This window comes from Littorina saxatilis, linkage group LG12, assembly GCF_037325665.1.
Source record: "Littorina saxatilis isolate snail1 linkage group LG12, US_GU_Lsax_2.0, whole genome shotgun sequence".
Taxonomy (NCBI): Eukaryota; Metazoa; Mollusca; class Gastropoda; order Littorinimorpha; family Littorinidae; genus Littorina; species Littorina saxatilis.
The window spans coordinates 14,351,313-14,365,805 of NC_090256.1; the positions used below are offsets into that span (position 1 = coordinate 14,351,313).

General features: G+C 44.1%; 1 protein-coding gene across 1 annotated transcript in view; it reads right to left on the bottom strand.

Moving 5' to 3' along the window:
- The window catches only part of LOC138981307 (uncharacterized), an 88,148-nt gene that overhangs the window by 109 nt on the left and 73,546 nt on the right, over positions 1-14,493 (bottom strand). Inside the window, exons 10-11 of the mRNA XM_070354171.1 lie at positions 10,337-12,016; positions 1-10,076 (exon numbers count right to left, since the gene is read on the bottom strand). The exon at positions 1-10,076 is cut by the window's left edge and continues 109 nt beyond it. Of these exons, the coding sequence (XP_070210272.1) occupies positions 9,993-10,076; positions 10,337-12,016 (1,764 nt within the window). The 3' untranslated portion in view covers positions 1-9,992. The remainder of the gene's footprint in view (positions 10,077-10,336; positions 12,017-14,493) is intronic.

Genomic DNA, 14,493 nt, shown 5'->3' on the forward strand with positions numbered 1-14,493 from the left:
AATATGAGAAGCAGAAGGTGTAACATGGAGAGAAAAAAAGACGGAGAAAGGCAATCTATACTGCCAGCAAGTCTCAAAGACTGACTGCTGAAATACTCAACTCGCTGTGCATCTACACCTGTGAAAACACGTGTGTAAAAACGAAGCTCTCGCATAACAAAAGAGCACAAAATACAGACACATATACTCTTCAAAAACAGTCTAAGGACCGGTGTCACGAACTGAAAACCTCTGCTGAACAATCGTTCTCATTGCGGTCAATGAGAATGCGCCAATGGCTTGGACTTAAAAAAAATGCGACCCTTTGACCGAACGAACCATGGGGTTAGGGTTTGGGTTAGGGTGAGGATTAGGGTAAGGGTTAGGGTTAGGTTGTTCACGACCTGATTAATCTCCCCATGTTAGCGTATGCGCATTGACCGCAATGAGAGCAGTTTTCAGTTCGTGACACCGGCCCGGCAAGAAAATGTATCAGTTTTCGCCGTAGAGTGCATCATGTAAGCTTTATTCATATAACCAACTGGGTTTTTTCAAATTCTTCATGCATGGATTTTTTTTAATCTGCACTCTAAAACAATCTTTGTGAAATTCATTCAAATAAAGAGAAATTTGTTGTGTATTTTTTTTTTTTTTTAAACACAGGTAGTGCACCACGTAAACAGTGTTCACTCGAAACGGGGGATACGCCTTGCTAGAAAAATACGTACACTTTATGAAAGAAAGTTGTAAAGAAAGTTTTACACACTGATTTGTGATCAGGAAAACTGTTTTTTTGCACCAAATTTCTTTCGATGTGTCTAGTTTTCTCGATTTATAATGTTGAACATTGCTGAAAGTCTTTGAAACAGACAATAGTTTTTGTAAAAGATATGATGCTAGATATGGCTTTCCCGATCTAACGTATGAAACAACCCATTGTTATTCAGCGAATTAAGACATTTTCCGGATTACAGTGGTTTAATTGTTTGTTAATCCACTTGATGAACATTGTTACAAAAACAAACTCGAACATCTTTTGACGGCATGAGTTTACGTCAGCATTTGATCAAAAAATAGTTGGGTGACTGAGATCGTTCAAAATGGCTGCGAAGTAAGGGGGTTGGTTTGTTTCATCTGCATTTTGGAGTCTTTCGCACACTCTGGTGTTGATGTACTTGATCAGAACGGTGAGACTGATTAACGATAGGACCACCAAGAAATGAAAATCATGCCAAAGCCGTATCTCCGGTGTTTATCAACCCATAATATTATCAGAGTCTAAAGAAAAACGGAACAAAGCTAAGTATCGAACCTAGGACAACTCTAAGCGGCCACCAGTTTGTAAGAACCGAGACAAGACAACTAGAGACATTCATTCCAGGTGAAATATAAGCTGCGTGGGCCTACTGACCTATCCGGCTGTAGAACCTGGCTAAACACGCGTCACAAAGCTCTAGAGAAGTCACGTGACTCACGAAAAGACACGTGACTCACGAGTAGTAGACCGACTCACAACACAGAGTTGTTGTGTCACAGTCAAAGGGGCTACATGAGGTCTGGGGTTGGAAGGACATTTTGAAGAAAAAAGGGGGAGATGTGGGGGAGCGGGAGGAGGGGGGTACTGTATGTGTATGTTTTAACAGCGGCAGAAAAGGCGGGGAGGGTATGGCGTGGTTATTTCAAGTTGATACATAGGGGAGTTTTCAAACACAGGAAAAGCTGGAAGCGGCAGATATCGCGTTTTAGTAACCCAACAAAATGTCACAATATTATTAGTTCTTCAGAAGCTTTGAAAATAGCTATGGCCATAGCTCATCTTGTCCTCTGGCTGATAATGACAAAACGATCAGTAGATCGAATCTCTAGCGACTGTTTCGTTTTGTCATCGATTAAAATTAATAAGTTCCATGTTTTTCGCTACACACACACCAACGCGGAGACAGCATCAAAGTACACGCACGCAAATACAAGTAAATCATCTAACCTCTCCTGATCTGAATTATCAAAACAAGAAGATTTAAAAGAAAGCAGTAGAAGATAAAAAGGAAGAAGGAAAAACGGGAAAAAAAGAAGAAAAAAAAGGACTGAAAAATGAAAAATGATGCAAAAATCATGACATGGGCTCAATTTACTGTTCACAATAACAAGTCGTTTCATTTACGCCACCGCGCAACAACAACAAAACAAAAGCAAACAAAAACACCCAAAATTCTGTCCCGAAAATCTCCCCAACGATAAAGAACAAGTTCCACATCCACACAAGCAGCTGTGACATTTTCCAATAGCAAAAACACAAATAATGCGCACCTGAATATTCAACAGTTACTACAGACACTGCACAAAACTGACGCGCCGAGTAAACACAAACGAAAGCCGGTGAAAGATCAACATTCAATATATTTATTAAGCAGTTTTACGAATGTTAGTTACAATCTGCATCAAACCATCTCATGCTATAGTTTTAGTCAGATTTGGTGTATAGTGGAGAAATAACATTTAACAACTATACACGGGCGGTGGCCAATTACCATCACAGTTTTTGGTGTGCATTCACTCCGCAGTAGCAACCAACCAGGGCTGCTCTACAATTATTTGGCAAAAAATTGCACTTAAAAGACTAGCTTTGCACTGAAGGACAATGGCGGGAAGACTATTTCTTTATTTGGTGTTTAACGTCGTTTTCAACCGTTCAAGGTTATATCGCGACGGAGGGAAGGGGGGAGATGGGATAGAGCCACTTGTCAATTGTTTCTTGTTCACAAAAACACTAATCAAAAATTTGCTCCAGGGGCTTGCAACGTAGTACAATATATTACCTTACTGGGAGAATGCAAGTTTCCAGTACAAAGGACTTAACATTTCTTACATACTGCTTGACTAACATCTTTACAAACATTGACTATATTCTATACAAGAAACACTTAACAAGGGTAAAAGGAGAAACAAAATCCGTTAGTCGCCTCTTACGACATGCTGGGGAGCATCAGGTAAATTCTTTCTCGTCCCAACCAATATGGGACTCCCCCTAACCCGCGGGGGGCCGCGAGAAGACTATATGCTTGGGTATTTACAAACATATTATGTACAAATGATGACAGAGAATTGCACTAAGCGGTTGCATTTGTATGTTTGTACTTTTTTTTTTTATCATACATTACTGTGACATTACCCCAGAAGACATACACTGAAAAATCGCCACACCTTCAAATAATGTCACACTACTATATATAGAATTATCACCATTGTATTATGTTTGACTGTGGGTGGGTTGCGAGAGTATATAGGCCCTACACCAAAACAATTCCACATTTCAGCAACATCACATTGTCATACATATACATATATACATACGCCTAGAAGCACGTGAAATGAGGCAACAGTATACAGGTTAATAAAGGAACCTAGGCGTTAATAATTCACACATTTCGATGTTGAAACACAGACGCACGCACGCACGCACGCACACACACACACACACACACACACACACACACACACACACACACACACACACACACACACACACACAGCATCCATCACTGCTGTATGGCAACAGTCTACAAGAAAACGCACAACTGTTACGATTTAGCAACTTCTAATCTAACAGCTATAATGCACACAGGCGCTTCAACTAGAGTGACTATAAAACAAATATTTGTTTTTTCGAATTTCGAAAACAACTTTTGATTTGAAGTCGATCAGAGCGTCAAAAAAATTGTGCGTGACGTGTTGGATACCTTCATTACAACAAACACACAGGTAAACACTGTGTTCTTAAAGGCTTTCTTTCTTTCTTTATTTGGCGTTTAACGTCGTTTTCAACCATTCAAGGTTATATCGCGACGGGGAAAGGGGGGAGATGGGATAGGGGAAAGGGGGAAGATGGGATAGAGCCACTTGTTAATTGTTTCTTGTTCACAAAAGCACTAATCAAAAAGTTGCCCCAGGGGCTTGCAACGTAGTACACTATATATGACCTGACTGGGAGAATGCAAGTTTCCAGTACAAAGGACTTAACATTTCTTACATACTGCTTGACTAAAATCTTTACAAACAATGACTATATTCTATACAAGAAACACTTAACAAGGGTAAAAGGAGAAACAGAACCGTTAGTCGCCTCTTACGACATGCTGGGTAGCATCGGGGAAATTCTTTCTCGTCCCAACCAATATGGGACTCCCCCTAACCCGCGGGGGGTTTCTTAAAGGCACAGTCAGCCTCCCGTAAACCATCTTAGACACTGTCAGGCTTTTACACACAGTACAAACACCCTTTCATTTAAACACTCACCGCTTGAGAACATCCTAGGTGCCCTCCGTAAAAAGCGAGCAATTTTCAACGAATTTACTTTTGCGTGGTTTATCTTACCCCTGAGCCATCGTGAACCCGTGTGATCCTGTTTCCTTTTTTTCACAATTTAGTCGTCAGTTTGTGATTTCAATGCGACTCGCTGTAAGCTTATCTGCAATAGCACGTTATTGTGTACCTCTGCAGGGGCTCACATCCATGAGAGGTGGCATAGGACAAATGTCCTGGACAATGCAAAAGTGATAGGACATTTGTCCTGAACAAAGATAAATCAATAGGACTTTTTTTCGCTACAAAACGTAAATTTAATTAAACTTAACTAGTTTCTTGGCACAAAGGTAACAGAACAAGTAAAATCATTTTCTTGGCAAAAAGGTAACAGAACAAATCACACGCGGGGGTGGGGGAGGGGGTAACGTCTTTCTTCGGCGCCGAAGTTTCACTTTCTAGAGCGACGGTTTCATCTGGCTCTGGCTGCTCAGAGGCCAGAGGTAACTCAGTTTCAGTGGTACTAGCCGCTGATGAGGGCAGAGATTTTAAGTACAAACGCTTCTGGTCTTTTTCTGGCACCAATTTTCGTTTCGGCGGAATGTTGCTTTTTCTGAGAAAAAAACCCCGCGAAGGGAGGCAACTGTCGACCGGCTTAGAGCAATCAGAGTTGCGACCCTCTTCTCTATAAAAAAACAAAAATAAATAAATAAAAGCACATAAAGTCTCCCCAAGTTTCGTCTGCTTGGAGAGACACATCGCTTCGCAAAACATCGATAAAATAGCAAATCAAACGACTGTAAATTGGAAAATACTGACAATGTCCGGATCAAATGAAAGCATAATCGGACTATGACCACTTTGTGACAAAAACAATAGGACATAATATGTCCTCTTGCATGAAAAATGTATCGGACATTTGGAAAAAATATCCGTGTATGTCCGATGTCCGACGTGGATGTGAGCCCCTGCCTCTGAATCTAAAACGCAACAAACGGCTGCAAGTAACACGAACTAGAGCGGTGGCGGTTGACCGTTCAGAGGAACTGGCGCTATGCAGAACCGTCGTCTGCTACGAGAAAGCCGTTTTGCGTGACACGTTTCCGGGCTTTTCTTTTTTCAAACTTTTAAAACTTCGAATTGTACTGATCTTGTCTTGATGAAACAAGAATTCTTTTATGATTTAGAAATGTTTGTGTAACAAGCTGTCAAATTATTGTTTAGATTTTAAAAGTTATGTCTAGCATCAAAACGAGGCGCCTGATAGTCCGTTCGGATAGTCCACGAAAATAAATTCTTTGAAAATGTCTCACTCTCGACGGAAAGCAGCCAGGATGTTCCCGGTCAGTGAGCGTTCAAATGGAAGTATGCTTGCACTGTATGTAAAGGCTCGGGGAGCTCAGTGATGGTTTACGGGAGGCTTACTGTGCCTTTAACGTCTTCAAATCATTTTAACAATTTGCCGTGGTAAAGTAAGCCGACTCACATCGACGCGACCAGAACGCGGAAAGAAGGTTGCTGAACCATGCAGGTAAACATGCAGCATTTTACACGAAAGGTTTAAAACCAAACACCAAATGTACTGGTCTGTCATTGTATTTTAATAGTTATAAAAAGCACGTCACTTTTTAGTGGACAAATATATCCAATTATATTTTAGAAATGTTAGGTTTCTGAAGACGTACAAGCTAACCATATATATATATAACTGGAATTACGTGAGGCACCAACGTCTCCATCACATATCTCTGAGAAACACCAGAGAGGCAACACCGTCACAGTGTTTCATCCAAAACCGTTACACGTAATCACTCGTACAGAGAGGGAAGGGGGGGGGGGGGGGGGTAAGGGGGATTGGCAGGTACAACAGAATAGCTGAGAGGTTATAACGAATCTGCCCTTGTTTGTGAGATCGTGAAATGGTTCAAAGGTTCGGAACTATACCAAACATCAAAATTGTATTAGTTTTATTTGTTTTTGGATTTACAACAAACATCAAAATCTGCGTACACTGATCAGAAGTTCGCTTAACAGGTGGGCATGTAGGATACTACTCTATACCTATGTCGATTAAAGGCACAGTAAGCCTCCCGTAAACCATCACAGATACTGTCAGGCTTTTACACACAGTACAAACACCCTTTCATTTAAACACTCACCGCTTGAGAACATCCTAGGTGCCCTCCGTAAAAAGCGAGCAATTTTTAAAGAATTTATTTTTGGCGTGGTTTATCTTACCCCTGAGCCATCGTGAACCCGTGTGATCCAGTTTCCTCTTTTCACAATGTAGTCGTCAGTTTGTAATTTGAATACGACTCGTTGTAAGCTTATTTGCAATAGCACGTTATTATGTACCTCTGAATGTAAACGAAACAAACGACTGTGATTCACAAGAACTCTAGCGATGGCGTTTGACTGTTCAGAGGAAATGGCGATAGGCATAAACCGTCGTCTGCTACGAGAATCACGACCTTGCGTGATCCTGCTTCCGGGCTTTTCTTTTTTCAAACTTTCAAAACTTCGAATTGTACTTTTATGATTAAAGAATGTTTGTGTAACAAGCTGTCAATTTATTATTTAGATTTTAAAAGTTAGGTCTAGCGCCAAAACGCACCACGGTCCGATTTTGTTATCAGACAATCCGCAAAATTAATTTTTTGAAAATTGCTCGCTCTTTACGTAGGGCACCTAGGATGTTCCCGTTTGGTAAGCGTTCAAATGGAAGGGTGTTTGTACTCACGGTGTGTAAAAGCCTGACAGTATCTGTGATGGTTTACGGGAGGCGTACTGTGCCTTTAAGCCACTTCTGATAACACATCTAAGAACTATTTTAACACTCCTTTTAGTATAGAGAATAACACCATAATTATTGTCAATCAATGTCCTTGACTGTCCCTAGACAACTGTACCTCAAAACTGAACACAAAGTGACAACAAAATCTGAACACACGCATCTCCAAAAGTAGCACTTGCAGCTGAAGCACATTTCACAACAGAAGCGGTCCCAGCATGGAAGGCACCGACAAAAATACAACATCAACTTCACATAATGCTTGCGTTTGTGTATTACGTCACGCTATGAACAAAATTCAACAATGCATAAACATATTCATATCTTTGTTGAGGTATATATATGTATTCCACTGATCACAAGAGTCAGTCCGACTTGCACGATGTCCCTGTAGATCGAGCGTGTGGCAGTCAGTAGCCACGCTGTGACACTGACGTAGTAGCAGTGTTGAGGTCACCCACATACCGAAGAGATCCTTTGCTCACATCTTGCCAGCAACACTGCCATGCAACAGCAGAGATGACCACTTCCTTTTCGGAATTCGCCAAAGATAGCAGAAGCGTCCCTGGAACCTCCAGGAAACACAAAGGTTCTTGTCCAGTATCATAGCAGGGATGGCCAAATTGTTCGCCTGATCGCCAGGGGCGAGTAGGAAATCCGCCGGGCTAGTAGAAACTGCCTGGCAACTCGCCCGGATGGCCAGTGAAACATTCTGGTCAACTGCAATACTTTTGGTTGTAATATCGAGTTTCAAAGTCATATAAGCATTGCAGATGCAGCAACTGTGGTATGTACCGGGCCAGCGAAATTTCTGGCGGGCTAGTGACTTTCTCGAAGTTACTCGCCCGGCTGGCAAGTTACAATCTTACGATTTGGCCATCCCTGCATAGTTCACAAAATTCCGCTCAAGTCACTTTCACTTGGAACTGACAGTGAGTCAATTCTATTCACCAATTTCGCCTGCCATTGGGAAAAAAGAGATGTATTTGAAAAAGTCTCAATTCGGCTAATAACGCCTGCCATTGCCATTTCATACAAGTTGGCCATTGCTGTCAGTAACGTTTGCCCAAGAAAACAACACGTGTTCATATCATTTCATGCAAATTCGTTCCATGCAAACTGTTAACATCAAGCGATTTTAATATGGATCCAAAGGAGCTGGCTTTCAGATTGCATATCATTGGACTTTGGAGCCTATTTTGGTAAGAAAACTTCAATGCAGCTTCTCCCATTCTGAACTTCAATGCAGCTTCTCCCATTCTGATATTGTTTTCGATGGTCGAATTGTCAATGTCGACATGTTAAATCATGCAATAACTTTTCTTGACAATCATTGAATCGAATAGTATGAATACGAATATCTTATTTACACCATCCTGACTTGCAGAAAAAGCTAACTACACGTACATGTATGTCAAAAAGGCACAAACTAGCTCACGCATCGCTGACGCCTCGTGATGCAGATATCAGGTAAAAGCAGTCACACCACAAGAAAGAATCAGCTACTCATGCAACTCATAGATCTATGCCTAAATTTGCACACGTACCAAAAATCATGCCAAAGCCCATTTGGGCAGCAACAAAAGTAGTGTGAGGTCAGTTCTCGTCTTTGAAAGCATCAGTGTCGGGTGTCTTTTGTGTCCTGTTCAGCGGCAAACCGTTACGTTGATCCACAGAAAAAGATTTTCACAACCTGTTCCAAAAACATTACTTCGATATTCGTGGAAACTCAACATTCCATCCAAACTGGCACCACGAAGCTATCGGTGACTGAAACATCCCAGGGAGAGAACAAACTAATAAGCAATGCAACTGTACAATAGCACTGGGCTATATAGAACACTGGGGTCAGACGACAATCATTTGGATGTCTGTGGCGCAAAATAATCCATGCACAGTCGGCAAAAGCTACGCGTCAAATGCCAAGCGTGGGTGCAAACCACCACTCATCTATGTTCATAGTTACATTCACATCGTGAGATACAATTCTTCAAATATAGGCGCCTGACTTCCAACAAACCAAAACGGACAAGTCTTCCATCAAAAAACACATTGGTAATTTCACACTTTCATTTGTTTCGTTTTCTGCTTCCAAAAAAGTCTCTTCAGTAATTTCTGAGTGCGTCGTCCTTTGAGGAATACGAGTACTTGATCAACAAAATTAAGTAAGTAACATGACGCCGACTAAAGCGACGAGGATATTTATATGCGTGACCTGAGCGTAGACCAGCCGAGAGACAACCAACCATTTTTCACTGACACACCAACAGGACGCTCCCCAGAAAAGGCACAATCTCCAGTGTTGACAGAAAAGTCTAGCACTACAGCGCAATATTTTCCTGCTTGTCAGAGTTTGAAGATGATGTACGTATGTGTCATTCATTGGCTTGGCTAATGACCTCCAACCCAGCTCGACGTGAGGCTTCAAACCCGACATTACCAGACTTGCAGTCACGACGTTAGCCTTCAAGCTAGACTTGCAGTCAGGACCTTAGGCTTCAATCATGACTTGCAGTCACGACGCTAGGCTTCAAGCCAGGCTTGCAGTCACGGCGCTAGGCTTCAATCCAGGCTTGCAGTCACGACGTTAGGCTTCAATCCAGACTTGCAGTCACGACGTAAGACTTCAAGGCAGGCTTGCAGTCACAACCTTAGGCTTCAAGGCAGGCTTGCAGTCACAACCTTAGGCTTCAATCATTACTTGCTGTCACGTTAGGCTTCAAGCCCTACATTGCCAGACTTGCAGTCACGTTAGGCTTCAAGTCCTACATTGCCAGACTTGCAGTCACGACTGTAGGCTCCCAACATTGCCAGAGTTGTAGTCACGACTCAAACTGCAGCTGGGGAGTGTGCTCAAGGCGCTCACCACTGGCCCATCCACAGACACGTAAAGACTGCATCCTGTATGTCGCAAGCATCACACTCAGAACGGCACATAGCACGCAAAGGCCGATCCTTTCAAGGCAGGACGGAGGTAAGATGGATCCTCGCATATAGGCATGAAGTGCTGAAATGACAACAAACATAGTTACGTCGATATGCGTCGAGTTGAATTTATCGTCAGAAAAAATATACACACTTACCTGAGTCTTGATGATTCAAAATGTTATGTTGATGAAATAATTTAAGATTTGTGACTTTCTCACTTGTGTTTAGTCTACGGTAGAACACTCCTTGATTGTGATATCCCCAGCAACAAACAGAGAGAAAGAAAGACAGAAAGACTAAGGAAGTATTGATATAACAGTGAGGGGACAAAGGTCGTACCATATCGTCACCATGGCTGAGGACGGTGGCCACGGGGTCCGGGAGTTGGAGGCGGTCACGTGCCGTGCCGTTGTCCCTGAAGAAGGACTGCAGACGACCGGCGTACAGCGCACACTCGTCCTCCAGCAGGGCCTCGAGGAACAGGTCGTGGTTGGCGAGGGCCACGCCGCGTACCCCCCTCCCGCCTGCCACGCCGCGTACCCCCCTCCCGCCTGCCTTGAGCGTGCCATGCAGGGAGGGCCGCTTGCCGGACAGGGTCAGTGACGGGGAGGTGACCCCGCTCTGCGCTCCTGATCTCTTCGCCGGGCTCCTTGGCTGCCTCGGCTTTGGGGAGAGGTTGACGTTGCGGCTGACGCCCGATGTCACGGCCTCTACCTCCCTGGCTGCGTAAAGAGGCGCCCCATGGAGGCGTGACGGCGCCAGGAAGTGGTGGTGGTGGTGGTTGATGTTGCGTGCCGCGGACTGTAACGCCAGCGAGGTCCAGATGGGCGGACTGACCGGTACCACGGAGTGCTGACCCTCCTGCTCTCCCTCCTGCTCATCCTCCGTGCTTTGAGGCGTGGACTTGGTGACCCGCGGCCACACTATCACTGTCCCCCGCTTGACGTCAGCCCGGCCACCGTGGTCAGCCTGGTCACAGAGCGATTCAGCAGCAGGTGGACAACAGTCTTGGCCAGCAAGGCCCAGTGCCTCAGGTACCATTGGTGAGCGAGATCTGGCGTGTGAGGTATGTGTGTATATGTCAGCGTTATCGTCACCGCTATCGTTGTCAAAAACATCATCGTCGTCATCATCGTCTTCCACGTCCATGTCCACACTGTGCCTGAGTGAGAGGTCAGCGTAACGCCGCTTCTGACCGGGACTGGGACGTGCAGCGAGAAGAGGGCCGGTCTCAACTGACCACTGTGATGTTACCAGTCCACTATGGCCATCGTCACCAGCACTTCCCATCTGCTCCTCTGTATCGTCACGCTGGGAATGAAGCGTCCCTCTGACCCCTGAGCTGTACAGAGCAGACTCTCCCTCCATACCTGTCTGGGTCAGGCCTACAAAGGCCGAGCGACGCCTGGCAGCGGATGGCCTTGTGACATTCTCTCCACGCCGCCTCGCCAATACGGTCTGGCTGTTGTCGCCACCATCTTGATAGGCAGAAAAGAGCGCAAGGTCGTTCTCGTTGGGCACCGCCATATCTGTGTAGGTTCCGCCAGAGAGTGAAGCCTCCCCAGTGGCCACGGAGGATGTGTGGAGAGCCGCGTCCTCCTTCCCCGAGTAGGTTCCGATCACGTTAAAGTTGATGTCAGGAGAGGACGAGGAGTCCGAATCGAAGCCTTGGCTGCAGAAGGCGTCGTTACAGGGCGTGGAGGGAGAGCCGGACACAGTGAAGGGGAGGGTGAGGTCAGCAGACTGTGGCTGGGCACACTGTGGGGAAGGGGGAGCCATGGACACGCTGTCACCCGCTGCAGGCCAGGCCCGTGTGGTGTCGTGTGGCGGCAGGACGGCGCCTCTCTGCACCTGTTGGTGGCCGTCAGCCTGCTGCGGTGGCTGGTTGTGGCTGGTGTTGGTGGTCTTGTGCTGAGTGGCGGCGTTGTTGCCGTTGCTGTCGCCGTCCTGGTCGGCGTGCATGGCCATCCTCAAGAGCTGCATCTCATGCTGCACACGGCGCTTCTCCTGCTCCAGGGTCTGCAACACACAGAGAAACAGCCATAGTCACTTCTCCTCTGCTTCCAACTGCCTGGATTTTGCTTTTAAAGATCTTCTGATGACACTGCGCTTTTGCTACGTATAGCTCAAGCGAAATAATCGAATCACATCAAAGTAAAGAAAATAACAAGTATGTATGACGCTTTGTTTTTCCAAAAAAATTAACTTTGAGAAAAAAACTGACCATTCGCGACAATTCTTGGAAGGGGTACACGGCAAAGCGATGAAATTATGTGACCTCTTGAAGCACTGACGTTGCTACTCTGCAAAGTGTGCCTTCAAAGAGATAATGGCCACCAAAGGAGTTCCAGAAAGTGTCCCAGTTCTATCTACAACGGACGAATTACGCTTAAGCATCGGTGCGAAATATTTAAAGGGTACATTACTTAAAATGAAAGAAGTAGTTATCATTTCGCTGATAAGTAACTAAGAAACTCTCATTTGGATAAAATACCAGCACACACAAAACGATTGACCTATTTCTGAAAGCAAAACTATCTATCTTGTTTTTATATTGACAGGACATTCACAACATGTTTACCTTCAACAAGTTTCTTTTAACCCTGAAATAACAGCGCCTTGTTTTATTTTTCGTTAGCAGTACACTTGAAGGAACACGCCTTTTGGGTGTACACAAAATTACATACACTGAGAAAACTGACAGAGCTACAAACGAAGGCTTCACGTATTTTTCATATCACTTTCACAAAAGTTGATTTTTTATGCTGCTAAGCTTCAAATAAAATATTTTTCTAATTATCTTTCGCCATTCTCTTGTTTCTGTTTTCTTCCCCGTTTTCTATCTTTCGTCAGATTAACCGCATTTTTTTCTCCCTCTCCCCTAAAAGCAGGCTCAACATCTCTAGCGATGACTATATACTAGCAGCCAACAGTGAACAAAAAGCGCGTGTGCAGCCACCGCGTTATCTGCACAAGCTGCTGCACGTGCGAATTACTTATCGCGCTGTCAAAACAAATCATCTCAAGGATTTTCCCCCAACACCAAACGTACACTTAAAAACTGCTTTCTTAGTGGGCTGAACACGCCAGCAAATGAATGTAACCGCAGCCAAAGTAGTAAGCGCTAATTCCGTGCTGAACGTGCGCATTTGGACATTGTTGTATTGTCTGGATACTGTGTCGTGTACAACACTGCGGTTTGTGTGCAGCAAGCCTAGATGCCACGCCAAGCCGTACGCGCATGTTCATGTGTGTGTGTGTGTGTGTGTGTGCGTGCGCGCGCTATGCGTGCGTGTTTGTGTATGTGTGTGTGTGTGTGCGACTGGGTGCGTGCGTGTACGTATTAACGTGATTGTGTTTGTGCGTGTGTGCGAGCATGCGTATATAAGTGTGTGTGTGTGTGTGTGTGTGGTTGTGTGTGTGTGAACGAGGCGGTCAATAATTTGAACACTTTCCGGTGCCGCCGTGGTTAGCCTGGGACGTAACTTTATAGGTGTGCCTCTCGATTCCCCTCTGTACCCTTCCTCCATCTTTTTATCGTTATTTTCATGTTTATTTTGTATTCCTTCTCTAAGAAATTCGGGTCGCTTCCTCCCAGTGGAAAGGTAGCAACATCAATTGTCGCACTATGTATATCCAGGTTGTATATAAAGTGCTGTTATTGTTGTGTGCGTGTTTAGCTGCAATCCGCAAACTGCACTTCTTGCAGAATGGCCGAGGTCTTTTACATGGCATGCCACAGCGCGGGTGGCACGATGATGGGGCATGGAAACCTATGACGGCTTACTAGTGCCAAAACCTGGGGTTACCCATTATCACGTGATAATCAGTTACTAATTAACGCTGTCAGTTACTGTTTTCACTCGTTAGTTACTCATTTTCACGGGATAATAAGTAATTTTCACGGGAAAATGACTAATTTTTAGTTTTGGCACTAGCAATCCGCCAGGAAGTGAGCCAAAACTAAAAATTTGTAATTAACAGGTGAAAGTTAGTAATTTTCCCGGGAAAATTAGTAATTAACACGTGAAATTGGTAATTATCATGGGAAAATTAGTAATTAGTAACCTTGATAATTACAATTATGAGGTTTTGGCACTAGTAAGCCCTATGACGGCTTACTAGTGCCAAAACCTGGGGTTACCCATTATCACGTGATAATTACTAATTAACGCTGTCAGTTACTGTTATCACCTGTTAGTAACTTAGTTACTAATTTTCACGGGAAAATTACTAATTTTTAGTTTTGGCACTAGCAATCCGTCAGGAAGTGAGCCAAAACTAAAAATTAGTAATTAACAGGTGAAAGTTAGTCATTATTCCGGGAAAATTAGTAATTTTCCCGGGAAAATTAGTAATAAACACGTGAAAATGGTAAAACAAATTTACTAATTTTCCCTTGATAATTACAATTATGAGGTTTTGGCACTAGTAAGCCGTCATAGAAGCCGTCTCTGGGTTTGCACATGAAATCCAACTGCATTATGTACACGCAT